Source organism: Papaver somniferum, chromosome 9, assembly GCF_003573695.1.
Source record: "Papaver somniferum cultivar HN1 chromosome 9, ASM357369v1, whole genome shotgun sequence".
Classification (NCBI taxonomy): domain Eukaryota; kingdom Viridiplantae; phylum Streptophyta; class Magnoliopsida; order Ranunculales; family Papaveraceae; genus Papaver; species Papaver somniferum.
Window position 1 is genome coordinate 67,129,888 of NC_039366.1, and position 16,973 is coordinate 67,146,860.

Sequence of the window (16,973 nt, forward strand, 5' to 3'; positions counted from 1 at the left end):
TCAATCCTATTAACTCGCAGTGTCTCAAAGGCTAATAAGGAGGAAGCTCAAAGGTTAAGGATTGTCAAGGAATCAACACAGAGAGGAAGAAAAATGGCATATCAAACATCATGTCTGATTATGATTCTGATAGTTCAGTTGGATCACAAGATGAGTCATGTCTGTTAGCTTACAACAAACAAGATCCAACCAAAACCCAATGGATTCGTTCTGATAGTATGTCTCAATATGTCCAAGGTTTTGACGAACTAGAAACCAATCTTGCTATAACTATTCGACATCAAGATTGGGTAAAAGAGAAGTATGAAGGAACAAGAGGAATTCTTGCTGAGCTCAAAGCTCTAATTGAAGAACTTGAGAAACAAGAAGTGGTTGCTGACAAGTCTCTTGAGACATGCTTTAAGAGTTTGAACACTGAAGAGACCTCAGTGAACAACAAGAGCACCACTAGAGATTAAGTTATATGCTGTAATACTTAATCTAGAAAAATAGACATCAATTTTTGATTTCTTTCATTGATTGTATTGGTCTATTATGAATAAAATTATTTGATTTATAATTTTTCTTGTGATAGTTTTCAGTTTACATAGCTTGTGCTTGAATGCTTTTATCTTATCGCTATGTATGTTTATGGGATGTTTGATTTCGGTTTTACTACCTTAATATTCGATCTCATATGTTGTGAACCCTTATGGTTTGGGTGACTTTTTGGTTTAGCAGGATTAAGTTCTAGCCCATGTTGGTAGGCTTTATCAAAGGATCATGAGGGGTTCTGGTAGAAACAATATGTGAAAAAGTCACAATATGTTGAATCGGTTTTGGTTTAGCATAAAAGCATATGTGTTTCGACGGTTTTCAATTCTTGCTTGCAATTGTTAAAACCGGTTTTCAACCTTTCTCTGGTAAAAGTTGAGGGATGTTGTTATTCTTTTGTTTATGCATAAGGATGACAATGTGATGATATTTCGATATCAATTCTCCCTGGACGAAGATGCAAACATATTGGAGAAGTGGATGCGAAATTTGAGGTAACAATCTTGTTAGTTAATTGTTTTCCTGTTTAAGAAAAGCCTGAGTTTATATTATATATATTTGTTGCTTTTGCTTAACAAAATTTCGGTACAATTGATGTTTATTCCATGTGTGTGTGTGCATGTGTGATTCAATTGGTTCCGGTTAAGAAAAACTATTGTTATCTTGTTTTATTGTGTGGTATCAATTGTTTAGGCTTACAAAATTTCGGTACAATTGATGTTGTGTGTGATTCAATTGGTTTCGGTTAAGAAAAACTATTGTTACCTTGATTTTGTATGGTATCAATTGTTTAGGCTTACAAAATTTCGGAGCAATTGCAGTACTTTTAATGTCTATGTTGTTTCAATTGCTTCCGGTTGAGGTGAATAATTATGCAAGTTGATTTATTTTGGTTTGTATGAATTATTTATGGCTTAACGAAATAAAAGGTGTACGGTATGAGTTGTTTAGTCCAATCCGATTCCGGATAAGAGAAACTAAGTTAATTCTGATCTTAGTTAGACTTATCAAAGTGAGGTTTCGGTTATTCAAGTCTAATCGAATGCCTTAACAAGAAATGCTAGTTAAGTAACCTAGTACTTGTCTTGTTTAAAATTGAAAGGTCTAAGTTTATGGATAATTAAAACCTGATGAGAAAAACAGAGTTTATCTTTATTTTGGTCTTATCGAATTAAGCGGTTTTTTTTTGAACAATCGGTTTAGCAAAGGGACTAAAGTGCTTAGTTGATTTTTGGTTTGCTAAACTAAATTGGAAAAATTATTTTGGACAATTGTTTCCTTGATAACATATCAAAATAAAACTACTTGTAGTTTCGGTTTTGATATTGGTTATCTGAACATGATGTGTGGAACCCTCGTGCCTAACTCTACAGGTTTGCAAGTCTATTTTGAGATTTGTAAGATTCTTTTCGTGTTTTCCTTTATTTTTCGTTTCTTTGTCATTTTTGTGACAAAAAGGGGGAGAAATATATGGAGTAAACAGGTGATACTGGCATTGATTTTATATTGATTGGTATCGCTAAGGAAAAGAACAATGGTGCTTGAACAGTTATCTAACGAAAGAGTGAAAGCACAGACTAAGGGGGAGTAACATGTCATATGAATTGGTATAACAAAGACGTGCGGATTGAATATCTACCTATCTTCCTTAGGGGGAGTATTAGTTTTGTTATTATAATGTCAACAACGACATTTTCAAGGATTGAATGTAAGAATTTTTACTGTGCTGTTGAATCGGGAATCAAGCGGATGTGTAATGCATTCTTGTAATTTGTTTATCCATATGATGTAAGAGTTTTGTCACTAAAATTGACAAAGGGGGAGATTGTTAGAGCATGGATCGTTTGAACCCACCAAGAGTTGGTATGTCAAGTTTGGTTGTCATATTTTAGTGAATCAAAACTCATGTTAAGAGTCGCTTGATTATGTACTAGAGTCAACTTCGTATAGGTTAGCTTGAAAGTATTAGGATATGAGACATTGCAAGTATTGTGAAGTCTTAAAGATGTGAATAAGCAAGGAGTTACAACGACAACAATCATCCTTCCACTTGAGGTTAGTGATATTTGACTTGAAATGTTTCATTCCCTAATGTATCTCTCAAGTCGTGCATATTGAAAACGTAACTCCGAAGCATATTTGAACTCTAGATAGACATAGTATTAAGGAATACAATACGAGGTTTATTTCTTAACCATTAAACTTTGTAGATAAAACATCGCCATAATCATTTGAATGCTATTGTGATTATGTATGGGTATGAGGTGAGGATTTCATCCTAGGGAACAATGTTTACATGTGTTCTAAGGAAGTAAGTTCATAAACTTGTTTGTGAACCGAAAAGGAAATTGCCAGGTGTTGTTGGTTTTGTTATTCATTGCATATCTTATGAACAACCAATATGTGTGATTGAGTAAAACCACTCACAACTTGTTTGTGTTCTTGGTAGAACTATTCAGAAAGGCCTGAATTATGTATTGGTATGACTTTTATTAGTGAAACCGATCTTAAGTAATCACCTGAGATGGTATGATCGGGTTTGTGTTTTATCTGACCAAATATGGGAAAAGGGAACCTATTCTTGTAAGAGGTGTAGTACATCACAAAGGGGAACCGATCCTTGTATGGGGTGCAGCAAGGTTTATAGCAGAAAGGGGAACCGATCCTATGGACATGTGCAACACGTTTTAGGCAAAGGGGAAACGATCCTATGGACATGTGCAACACATATAAGTTAAATACCATATATATGTGGGGAACCGATCCTAGTACCTAGTCAACTGAATTTTGGAAAGCTAGTGTGACTATGCACATTACTCACATGGAGGTAGAACCGAAACTTGTTTTGATAGAACCGTTAAACCCATGATTGTGATTGAATGTTGGTTTGATCAATCACATAGTTCTTGAAAGTCAGATAAACCAATTCTAAACTTGTTTGGAAGTGTGGCAAATCGGTCTCAAGGTTGTAAGTGTGAAAGAGAACTTACAAAGTAAGGATGTCTAAATACTTTGAACATGTGTTGTGAATGTTTATTTCTTTAATTGTTCAAATATATTCCTTAACGGCTAAGGGAAGAGAATCCCAGGATCGAAACATAAGTAAGTGAAGAATCTTTTAATTAAGGTTATTCATTTCATTTTGTAGGGAAATTCCAGAATTAGTAATGTGCATTTACTAATTAGATTTTCCGAGAGATTTTAATCATTATTTTTGGACAGAGCATTTCCAGGAATTATGAAAACCAAATTTGTGCTTTAATGTATATCTTGAGAATATTTTCGGTTTTGGAAATTCTTTGGTGTCCAAACTTCCTTGTCTATAAATACTTGAAGTTTTCCTTTCTAGCAAACTAATCCTTCGTAACAACAGACTTCCTCTTTTGTTGTTGTTACTGGTGTAGCCGCCTATTCGGAGAGGAGAGTAACCTAATTAGGCGAAATCTCTTACCGCCGCTCATCTTAAAGTCTTCTTTGGGATTGAGAATCTCTAGCGTGTACCGTTGGTGGGAAACTAGATAATTGCAGTTTATCTTTTGTTTTCGATTGATTTGATTGACTAACGGTGGTTGAAATCTGATTGCACCTAGTTTTTTTATTCTTGAGAATCTTCTCTTCTGAAATAAGATTCACTCAAACTAGTTCAGAGTTTCGACAGGGATATTTAGATTGTTGTGAGTTCTAAAGACGATCTTGTGATAATCCATTGTTAACAGACTCCGTTCTGTGCGTGATTGATCACAAGAGATTCAAGTGATTGTGTGCAGGTTTTTATTAAAGATTTAAGAAGATTTGAAGACAAAGAAGATATTGAAGATCTGACTTGGGTTTTATAATCTTTGGTGTGCACAATACTTGTTTTGGTAAAAGAGGATTGATTAATTGAGTAAATCGGCATCAACACAATTCTTTGGATTAAGAGTGTTGTTGGCTTAATCTTAAACGATTACTTCAGTACTTGAACATAAGATAGATCTAAGGACCTGACGAAGGAGTTTATGTTAAGATAAATGGAAGAGCCTTTGTTTGACTCATATCACTTGGTTGAATAGAGTTGATACAAAACAGATTTGTTGTTCCTTTACTGTTTGGAATACGAACCAAAGGAATTGTTCCAAGTACGTGACTTATTTATAAGTTGGAGGCGTAGGAATACATACGGAACTAGGTGAACTATAGGTTTAGTTTCTTGGTCTCAACTATACGAAATTGGTGTAATTTTGTATAGCGCTTAATCCTGAGAGTACTCAATTCTGGACAAGGTCCCGGGACTTTTATGCATTTGCGGTTTTCTCGTTAACAAAATCTTGTTGTATCATTTACTTTATATTTCCGCATTATAATTTTTTTATTATAATTAAAGTAAATCGCACAAACGTTAATTCCTATTTACTTGATAAGCAATCCTATTGTGGTTGGTTAAGTCTGAACCTTTGTATCAAGTAAACATACTTCTTTGTTGTATTGTCTCGATCCCGTATCCATAGACGATCATACGAAGTGTGAAACTATTAGTTGTATTGTCTCGACTCTGTCCATAGACAATCACTTTCGGAGAAATAACTTATAGGTAGGAAAAGTTTTAACTTGAGGTATATTTGGGTACCCTCGCCTTTTCAGAAGGATATTACCATGTTGCATGAGCATGGGTTACCTCCCAAGAAGTTCTAAATTTAAATTCCTCATCCAAACACCAAATACCACAAAATGGCTAGCCAACTTTCAAAATCGGATGCAAATAGCTGAAACAACTGCGGGTCATCATAACCAAATAGTGTTGAGATAAATATGAGATTTCTATACTGGATCAGAAAAATGAACAAACAAACCTTATCTAAGGTTTCTTTCAAGACAACTGGCTTTATCTAAAGCTCCCAATTAGGCTTCATTTGAATTTCGCGATAAACAGATTCATCCGTACGACGGGTCCTTAATACATGGATTTCCTCCTAGACAATATCAAGAGGGTCAAATTGTGGAGTATGAAGAAACTCAAGTAATACCTTGGACGCACAAATCTCGAGTCCCAAGTTAGGGACTTTCAGTAGGGATACTTGACGAATCACAAGAATCATCACTACCCCCAAACTTAGGGTAATCATTACTCTCAGAAAAGACATAAAACTATTGCTTGAATTTCAGGGTTCTTAGAGTCTAAAAAATACTCGAGAGCTTCATCTAGGGTCTGGTCATACATCTGATTTAAAATATATTATCATCAAATTCATCTAAGGAATCACCAAATAAAGTGTCGTGCCAATGATCCTAAACTAAAGTGTTAATCATATTCACTTCTTCTAAATCAATCTCATATGGTTGTCTAGTAACATTAAATATATTTAATTCAGCGGTCATATTACCAAAGGATATGTTCATAAGCCTGGTCCTACAGTTGATCACCGGTATTTTAGCATATTGGTCTTGAACAGGCTGGGTACTAGAACAACGAAATCCACTGGATAAATGAACCTATCAAACTCGATCAGAAATCCCTTATGACACCACGAGGGACTTTGACAGACCTATCGGGTCGGTTTCAACTTACCAAGACCTAGAGGGTTGTACACATGATAGAGGAGTAAGTTAATACTAGCTCTTAAGTCAAGCAGTGCCTTAACAACCAAGTGATTACCGATCACACAAGATATTATGGGGCATCCGGGGTCTTTATACTTAGTTTCCATACTTTCTCTATGAGTCTTTGACCCAAAATTTTGCTTCAGAATCCAAAATCTTTATTGCGACTTCACTCACTAAGTAATGCGTCCTTTAATAATATATTGGTCATGAAAAAAAATAATTCGGCTGGTCCACTTGGTAAGGTAACTGTGAAAAGTGACGATTAGTCTAATACTTCGGAAGAGGTACATATAGTGCCAACTTGTTGTTCTCTAAACTATCCCGTAATATGTAGGGCTAGGACATATGTTAGCATACTGTAATTTATCCTGCATAACTAAAAACAACTCAAAGATTTTCTGAAATGACGAGGGTACAAAATACACCATAATCTTTTCGATATCCACTTATCCAAGACATACCTTGTGTGATCTAATATATATAGAAACTGTCAAGAAGATGAAAACCACGATATATTTCATGAAAATAAATATGTCACTCCTTATGTGATCTAATATAAAAGCATACACATGATTTTGTTAATGGGAAAACTGCAATTGCAGAAAAAACCCGGGACCTAGTCCAGTTTTGGATACTCCCAGAGTTAAGCCTCTATACAAAGATTACAACCAACTTCGTATAATTGAAAACAAGTCAGGTTACTCAATTTCTTCAGTATCCCTACGCCTACTATAAATATGGTTTACGCACGTGAATCCTAAAATAGAGTTCCTTCAGTATCGCTTCACCTGTTGTGAAGACTTATAGCACTCAACTCTTTTGGATCATATCCCGAGACAGTAAATAACTTTTTTTTCAGTAGCCGCTCTACCTATCTCCCAGATCAACAAGTTAATCAGAGATAAGTTGAGTTACAAAGGCTCTTCCATTTAATATCCTTTGTATCCGTTAGATCAACTAAGATATAAAGACTATCAAAGATAATCAAGATTAGTTCGTAATATATCAAAGTAGATTACCAATCTATATAACAAGCTATAAATAGTCTATCAAGATAGACGGGCTTGTCGGATCTTAGTAAATCAACTGTGCAAAACATAAAATCACAACGATCAGAATACCAACAAGAAAATCTTCTAGTCTTCAAATCTTCAGTCTTCAAAGTACCTGCATAAACTACTTGATTTCCTTATGATCAATCAAGCACAAAACGGAGTCTGTTAACAATGAATTATCACAAGACCTATCTTCATATCTTGAATCAATAAAGTAGATCTTCGATCCTTGATCTAGCTCGAAAGATCTTATATCGGAAAGAAAAGGATCAAAGAATAAACAAACTAATTAATATCAAGGTTCAACTATACCGTTGGTGGAAAAATAGAATCAATTAATTTTTTATTCACTTCTAATCGGGCCTGATCTGGTTGACCCAATCATGATATTTCATTCAAGATCTGGCCTCTTCGACCCAATATATATTCGTATTGAGAAAAGGGAACTTTTCTCGAAAAACTCCGGATGTGCGAGAAAGTCGCCTTGGTGAATCAGTACTTGACGCTTCTTGATCCCAGAGAATTCTTTAAATGAACCTATTTCACCTAATTAAGATACTTTCCTCTTTAATGAGTATTACGAGAATACTTCTAGTGGGCTTACCTCATACTGACTACAGAAAATGAAGTACATATTTCACGGGATAAGTTTGTAAGAAGATCAAACTTCAGTGTTTATAATGACAAGGGTAGTTTAGACACCAAGGAATTACCAAATCTGAAAACTATAAAAGATATGCAACAAATACCAATTTTCGTTTTGTAAATATTCCAATTGTTGTGTCCAACTACTATATCGAAATCTGTCTTGGATGACAACCAAATATTAGCAAGCATAAAAGTATACTTTACTAATATAATATCCAGAACTGTGCTTTTTAATTACTGGTGTTAGAGCACTGCTCGGTCGAACTCTACCATTCATATCAGCAACACCACAACCATTGCCATCTCATCTAACTATCCATGACATCTCCACCTGCAATTCAGTTCCACTGTCATCTCAACTCTTAACTGCAACATTATTAACTCCACATTTTCTACTCAGCTCATAACACCACAACCATAATCTCCTTCATGTCTTGTGTTCACTACTTGCAACATCAGTTGTATAATACTCATATACATTCATTACCAAAATCATCCTTCAATCCAGTACTCTTCAACACCACTTAAGACAGCTCAACTAAGCTCATCCTATATCTCAAACCAATACCACCAGTTAAGGAACATCACCATAACGCAGTCATCAACAACACAACAACACCGCCCTCTTCTTAAACCTTCTCACTACACACCATTCTCAAACATACTTCAAACTCATCAATCCTTTCAATATCAACGCCACTAGTTCAATACCATTAACAACAACACGACCATCTTCTAAAACTTACCCCTAACTCAATAACTCATATTCAAAACCAACTCTACAAGTTCAATTCCAAAAATTCAAAACAACAACAACTATCAACATCTTCTTTAGATCCACATCACACAAAACTACGACTACAACTCAATTACATACCAACCATATCCGTTCTAAATTCTTACTTCATTGATAATTTCATAAATTCACCAAAAGAAATTCATAACTTACTAAGATTGCAGAGAAGAACAATTACCTCAAGTGTAGTTGATCAAAACTATATACTTGATTTCTAGTCTGCTTATACCTATGTCTCGGATTAGGATAGAATGTGTAATCGAGCTTTAGACTTCACGACGTTCACCAATTGAAGAAGAAGATCTGCTGAGGAGCTTGGAGGAACTTCATCAACAAAAGGTATGTGGAGTCTAAAACTTATCTATCACTCAGAAATCTATTATATTATATATGATATTAATTGGTATAGTTATATAGACTTTTACATTATACACATTTGATATTTCGAGCCGATTTTATCTCGCTTATCTGTTTCTCGAAATATGTGTTGGAAGCTTTTTTCTTTACCTATGTTCATCATATTCTTGACTAGTTGGAAACAATTTATATGTTGGAAACTAAATATTATATCAAAAGATGATCATGTGAAAATTACCTTGAGCATCTTATATGATTTGTGTGAGACATCATTTGATGTTTGCTCGATATTTTCCACGTGAACAAAATCCGAGTCTTTTTCCTCCCTTATTTTAGTTAAAACCCACGTGATTTTCCTTGTTTTTCTTTCTTAAAACACATACCTTTCCTGTTTCGATAAGACAGGTCATTCTCAATTCAATCCTAACCAAAACTCTAATTGAATCTCGTCCAAAATCAAAACAGAAAAACACGTTGCTACTGAATTTTCAAACAAGAATTTCCCGCCAAAATTCAGACACTCCCGAGAAGAAGGTGAAGTGCCCTTAATCCGATTTGTGAGTCCCTTTAGCAATTGGGGTGCCCTTAGTAATTCGGAGGTGCCTTTATCAATTATCATGTGTGCCTTTAACACTTTTTTTTTTTTTTTTTTTTTTTTTTTGGGGGGGGGGGGGGGGGGGGGGGGGGGGGGGGTACTTGAGAAACTTTTTCCATAAAAGTTTATTTCTCCAAAAACATCTACAAATACATAAAATAGCAAAATAAGTACAAAAATAGGTACTAACAAATTAAACAATGCTAGTCCTCGAGCAAATCTAATCTAGAAAATAAAATCCTAACTCATTGTCGCAAGCAACGCGATTGCACATAGCATGTGCAACAAGCTTTTGAACCCCTACGTGGCCCTAGTGACCCAGTTATAGTTTCGCGAGGGTTTACAAGAGGTGTACCCACAAAACCTTTACTCAAAACTCTAGCTACATGTGAAGAATCTAGGAAAGGCACTTAACAATCTGCTTAATTGTCATACTCTCATTGACTACAGGAGGAAGTACCCTGATGTGAATCCAATTGGTGTACAAGAGTTTGCACTCAAGTGTACTAAGATTCATATATTATATAACTGACAGAGCTCTGCTCAGATAGTTGCACTACAGACATCAATTTACTGAATCGAACAAATCACACGAATAGATTAAGAAGATAAATATATAGATAGATGGTTTGCAATGTTAACCAGGTAAACATGCCTCTTACCCAGACATGCCTCATATTCAGCAACCCAAAAATTCCGTCAGGCCGAACAAGCCAGGTAAACACACTTATTTTAAAGCCCAAAGACCGCCCAGCGCTCACTCCATTAACCAAACCACGCAGGCCAAACATGCTACAAAATTTAGTTCTTATATGAGCGAACTATAGTTTAAAACAATCCAAGTAATTAATCTTCTAAATGGAGACTAGAAATGAAAATAAAAAATTTAATCCAAAATATAACCAAATCACGTTACAATGTACTTCAACGTAAAACTAAAACTCCTAAAAAAAATAAAATTTCAAATGAGTATCAAGTTGGATTGTTTGGACAGGTGTCAGGTACCATGCCAGGCTATTAAATTTTAGGGAAAGGTTGAACCATCCCATTTAAGATAAGAACGGTTTTTTGAGGACCAACCTTTTTTTTGGGGGAGGGGACCATTTTTTTATTTTGGGTAAGAAATTAGAAGTAATTCTAGGTCACCCCTTATCTAAATATTTATATTAATACCAAAATTACGCTCCTGATTATTTTTGTATAATGATTAGTTAGTGTGATTAATCATTGATTAAGGTTAAATTAATAGATTGTTTTTTTTAAGTAGAATTATTGAGTGACTAAAGTGATAGAAGAAGAAGAAGATGGAGAAAAAAATTATTTTGAGATGGGTGAATATGGAGAAAGAAAAATCCTCTGGGTACCGAAGTATGCTTGTAACTTAGTGAATGTTGTTATAAATGGCCTAAAATATCTTCAAAATCAAAATTGTAACAAAAAAAATTCGACCAGGTCAACAAAGTTCGGTTAGATTATATGAAGAACATGTAACCGAACTTTCTGCAAATGCAGTTCGGTTAATAAATCCAAAATCACAGGCAACCGAACCAGAGCTTTAATGGAGTTTTTGTTTGTTCGGCTAGCTGATGAAAAATAAAATGTAACCGAACAACTATGCTTGAGTTTACAGAGTTTGTTCGGTTCAGTCGACTCGACCACGTTGTAACCGAACTTTAAACAACAGAGTTCGGTAAGTTCGCAATTTTTTTTTATTTTGCGATTAAACCGAACTCAACATTTGGCTATACAGAGAAGAGTTCGGTTTTGAAATTATTTTTGCGAGTTAACCGAACTCATTATATAGGTTTTCTGAGTAAAGTTTGGTTAGGATCTTTTTTGCGATTAAACCGAACTCAATATTTGGCTATATAGAGAAGAGTTCGGTTTTGAAATTATTTTTGCGACTCAACCGAACTCAGGTGTTCGGTTAGGCAAAAAAAAAAAAATTTAGCCGAAGTGTTCTTCGTGTTCTTCATTTTTAAAAGTTCGGTTGTAAAACTAGGGTTTTTTTCAAAATTATCCTAACCAAACTTACTACTGTAACCTCCAAATTCAACATATTTTGATGACTATGGCTCAAAATTTCAATCAAAAACGAATTAGAAGTAATGGGTTTGTCGGGAAATATTTATGGATAGGTTTGTTTATAAAAGATTGATTAATCGACGATGAAAACTCAATGAGTCGATGACGATGAAAATTTGATGATTTTGATTAGATTTGTATACGATCAGGTTTAGATGATCATATATTGATGAAGAAGAGAAGAAGAAAAATTGTAAAATCGAGGAAGAAGAAGTTGTAGATTAGTTATAATTTTAATTAGGTAAAAGAGTAAACTAGTCATCTCCACCTTTTAGGACACCCCTTATAATTATAGGGAAGGTGGCCTAATCAAATCATGATCCCCTCGAAAAAACCCATGATCCCAAAAAATGATTCTAAGATAACCAGGCCAGGCGGGCCATAGCAGAATGTAACATGCAGTGGGCTCATACAAGTATAGGCAAGCTCGTGCGCGTACAAGCAGACCGAGTGTTTTCGAGTATTATTTACAGCCCTAGATCGTGGAGTAGACGTGTCTGGCGTTGGGGTTGTTACTGTCTTTTCTAGGGCTGCACAACGGATAGGGTGGGTAGGATATGGCCTATATCCGCCACCCTACCCGTTTACTGGCGGTTAAGAAAATCTTTATCCGCCACCCTACCCGCCAAATAATAGATAGGGTAGGATACGGTTAAAAAATTGGCGGGTAGGATAGGGTTGGCGGGTATGAGTAGGGTATGTGCACCCCTAGGTAGGGTGGGTAGGATATGACCTATATCCGCCACCCTACCCGTTTACTGGCGGTTAACAAAATCTTTACCCGCCACCCTACCCACCAAATAGTGGATAGGGTAGGATACGGTTAAAAAACTGGCGGGTAGGATAGGGTTGGCGGGTATGGGTAGGATATGGGCACCCCTAGTCTTTTCCATGTTTTAAATTGTTTTGGACCTCGGAGCAAGTAAAAAATATGACTAACTATATGGGTCTTGGACCAAACAAGAAATCTCCCTATATACAGTACGGAGGGTAAAAGAGAACACTAAAGAAAGATGGTTCCTACAATTTAATTCCTCATTTGCTATCAGTAAAGTCGGCATCGATGACATCACCCTCAGATCCCTTGGCAGATCCAGCTCCCGGAGACCCAGCAGTTTCATCACCACCAGGTGCAGGCCCAGCACCAGGTTGGTCGTAGAGAGATTGACCGAGCTGCATCACCTCTTGGTTGAGTGCAGTCATGGCATCCTTGATGGCTTGTGTTGATCCACCGCTGACAGCTTCCTTGAGCTCTCCGAGTTTTGCCTCTACCTTATCCTTCACTTCAGCAGGAACCTTTTCTCCCAACTCCTTGAGTTGTTTCTCTGTCTGGTAAATTACCGAGTCAGCCTGGTTCTTGGTGTCTATGGCGTCTCTCTTTTCCTTATCTTCACCTGCAAACCTCTCAGCTTCCTTCACCATTCTCTCTACCTGCACGAGTTTTCATATAAACGAGCTTGAGCTATACATTCAAGCGTAAACGACATTGTCTGGACAGTTGACACGCACAGTAAATAAACATAAAAGGCCCATAGAAAGCTAGCTAGACCTCACTGCACAAGAAAGAACGGTTAATGCTGACAAGTGACAACCGTAGAGACAGTTACGCATTCCTCAAACAAAAAATTCATACTGTAAGGAGCTCAACCTCAAGTGTACTTTGAGATTTGCGAATGCAGCAATTGAAAGAGTAAAAGCTACAGAAGAAAATAGTGATATAGTCTATAGAAACATACCTCATCACCAGGTAGTGTACTAGCACCAGTAATCTTAATGTCCTGCTTCTTTCCAGTACCCTTGTCAGTAGCGGAAACAGACAAAATACCATTTGCATCAATGTCAAACTTGACTTCAATCTGGGGGACACCGCGTGGGGCTGGAGGAATACCATCTAGACGGAAGCTTCCGAGTGACCTATTGTCTCTCACAAACTCTCTTTCACCCTGTAGTACATTTATGTCAACACTTGTCTGTCCATCTGAGGCTGTAGAGAACACCTCTGATTTTGAAGTGGGCAATGTGGTATTTCTCGGGATGACCTTGGTCATCACACCTCCCATTGTTTCCAGTCCAAGAGACAATGGTGAGACATCCAGGAGAACAATGTCACTCACATCCCCAGACAAAACACCAGCCTGTGGTTCAAAAAATCAAGAAACGGTTAAGTATCCAAGTATTTGTGGATTTATGTTGTCACTCGCATGAGTATATATCAACTACGACAAGAAAAAAGCTAAAACTAACCTGAACTGCAGCACCAAGAGCAACAACTTCATCAGGATTCACTGTAACATTTGGGTCTTTACCAGTCAATGATTTAACAAGCTCCTGGACAGCTGGGATACGTGTGGATCCACCAACAAGGATCACCTCGTCCAAGTCCTTGAAACTGAGCTTTGCATCTTTCAAAGAGTTCTGAACTGGAACTTTCAGTCTAAGAAAGTTGTTTCCAAGAGAAGACAGGAGTTAGAGCACTCGCAATGTACCGCATACTACGAAAGTCTCACAACCAGATGTGCCAAAATACTGCTGTTGATGAATAAAGGAGATTACATACCGATCAAGAAGGTCTGAGCACAACTCCTCGAACTTGGCCCTTGTAAGAGTGGTCTCGATGTGCTTGGGACCATCAGCTGTTGCAGTAATGAAAGGCAAACTGCAAAGCAGAACGGATACACAACAGTAAGCTTTCACGAACACAGCCAGTAGAAAATAAAGAAGCATGTGCCTGTGCGAGCTTGCCAATAGCCAAAAAACTGTTGCATGCACCTTTCACTGAATGAGCAAGGACAACAACTCACCTAATGTTAGTCTGAGTCAAGGATGACAACTCCATCTTTGCTTTCTCAGCAGTCTCAGTGAGACGCTGAAGAGCTTGCTTATCCTTCAAAAGATCAATGCCTTCGTCTCTCTTAAAGCTGGCAGCAAGCCAATCAACAATTTTCTGTTCATTGGAAATTCACACGCTCAGTAACTGCAGCCAGAATAATAATTTTACACATGCACATCACAAATGAAAGCCTGGACCAACCTTGTCGAAGTTATCACCTCCTAAATGAGTATCTCCAGAGGTAGATAACACCTCAAATACTCCATCACCAACTTCGAGAACTGCAACAGAGGCAGAGAAGCGTATTAAATATAATTGTTTAAAACAGTGATGCTCAAGAAAAACTTGGAGTCTGACTTTCAAGCCTTTGAACATTCAGCAACACCTCAAAAGCATCAATACACTTAAACCGCAGATAACTGAAACAAATATTCTAAGTGTCTATTTTAACATCTAACTATCCTGTTTCTAAATAAGGCATCTTCAAAAAAACTGAAAACTGAAAAGATTGTACATCTAAAACAGTATCTGGTAACAGACGCACTCATATGATACAATTGAATTGCACAAAAATAAATTTCAAAATTTGAATAATTAAGTACCTGAAACATCAAAGGTACCACCACCAAGATCGAACACTAGGATTGTTTCATTGTTTTTCTTCTCAAACCCATAGGCCAATGAAGCAGCAGTTGGCTCGTTGATGATACGAAGAACCTCTAAACCAGCAATTCTTCCAGCATCCTTTGTTGCTGTCCTTTGAGAGTCATTGAAGTAGGCAGGTACTGTAACAACAGCTTTTGTGACTTTGTCATTCAAAAACTTTGATGCATCATCCACAAGTTTTCTCAAGACCTGTATGCAAAAAGATGTAAGCACTATTTCATCAAAATGCAAAACCAAAAAGAACAGAACACTAAGCTACATTTCAAACACAACATTGGAACATAAGTAAACGTAAACGCAAACCCCTTAATTCTCAAAACACCGACCAGGAAATGTCTTTACAGAAAACTTTCATGTGGTACTGTTGAACTCTTTGCCATCTGCCCTTGCCCTAGGTGAAACTAGAAAACACTACAACCTCTAGTCGTAAGCACAAAAAACGATTAGTCTTGACTACATTATCCATGCCAATTCATCTCAAGCTAACATACCATAATCATCAGCTAAAGCAACCATACTTCAAAAGGCAATAGCAAATACCACATTCACAGCAAAACTACGAATTAACACATGCTAACTAATCAGGTTTCACAATTCATAAATGACCCAAATTCAGTACACAAGTAAGCAAATCAAAAACCCCTAAAAGAAGAGAAGGAACAAACCTGAGCAGAGATTTCTTCAGGAGCAAACTGTTTACCAATAGCAGGACAATCAAGTTTAACATTTCCATTCTCATCTCTAACAACTTTGTAAGAAACTTGTTTAGATTCTTCTTTAACCTCATTCATTAACCAACCAATAAATCTCTTGACAGAGAAGAAAGTATTCTCAGGATTAACAACAGCTTGTCTCTTAGCAATCTGACCAACTAATTTATCACCACTCTTAGAATAGGCAACAACTGATGGTGTTGTTCTTTGTCCTTCAACATTAGTAATAATAGTAGGTTTCCCACCTTCCATTACTGCTACTGCTGAATAAGTAGTCCCCAAATCAATACCAACAACTTTCTCAGCCACAACTCTAAGTGGACCATAATTTCTTCTTTGTGATCTAAATGAAACTCTCGAATTTAATCTTTGCCCTAAAAATAGATTTCTAGAAGTACATTGTCTTGTTGTTGTTGTTGATGGGAAAGATGTACCACCAAAAATCTGTGATGTTGATGATGCCATTAAAAGGGTTTATTAGGAGATTCAAGCTCTTTAAGAGGTGGGGGTTTAAAGAATATACAGTCTCAGAATCAGGGGGAGAGCATCCGACAAACTCTGGAAACCAAGGTTTTTTTAGGAGATTCAAGCTGTATAAGTGGAGGGTTTATAGGACCAAGAAAAACCCCAAGTCCAGGGCCGGCACTGCTGGGATTTACGGGAAGCAGGTAAAGGCCCGGTTAGGATCTGTGTCCGCATAGCATTTTACATTTTCACTGGATAGTTGGATAGTTGGGGTGAGTCATGAGTGGGTGGGTACGGATTTGGTACCACTGGTAAGGGGCGGAGCCGGAAACTATGAGATGGGGTGTAAAATTTGCTATGGGTTGCAGGGGTGCAACTGTCCATCCTTGCAATGGGCTGGCTCCGCCCCTACCACCGGTATCTAACCTACTAAAATGACGGATATTAGGATTGCACCCACGTCCACTCTATTACCCAGCGGGTGAAATATCCACGCATAAATGGGCGAACTGGGTGGATGCCGGAGGATTGGTCGGTTTCAAAACATAATTACAAAAGATTAATATTGGTACAATGTACAATGAAAACAGACAAAAAAAAAATTGTGATCATGCATACGGAGTCCATAATATCGTTAACTTTGTCCATC

The 16,973-nt window shown here is 36.9% G+C and overlaps 1 protein-coding gene across 1 annotated transcript; it reads right to left on the reverse strand.

Moving 5' to 3' along the window:
• Window positions 1–12,604: 12,604 nt before the first annotated feature.
• LOC113313191 (stromal 70 kDa heat shock-related protein, chloroplastic-like) lies at window positions 12,605–16,415 on the reverse strand. The gene is made up of 8 exons (XM_026561930.1): window positions 15,812–16,415; window positions 15,083–15,335; window positions 14,682–14,761; window positions 14,452–14,594; window positions 14,208–14,306; window positions 13,895–14,084; window positions 13,387–13,785; window positions 12,605–13,081 (listed from the first exon to the last, which is right to left on the reverse strand). The coding sequence occupies exons 1-8, from the start codon at window positions 16,322–16,324 to the stop codon at window positions 12,686–12,688; spliced, it is 2,073 nt and encodes a 690-aa protein (XP_026417715.1). The 5' UTR covers window positions 16,325–16,415; the 3' UTR covers window positions 12,605–12,685.
• Between the last annotated feature and the right edge of the window lie 558 nt (window positions 16,416–16,973).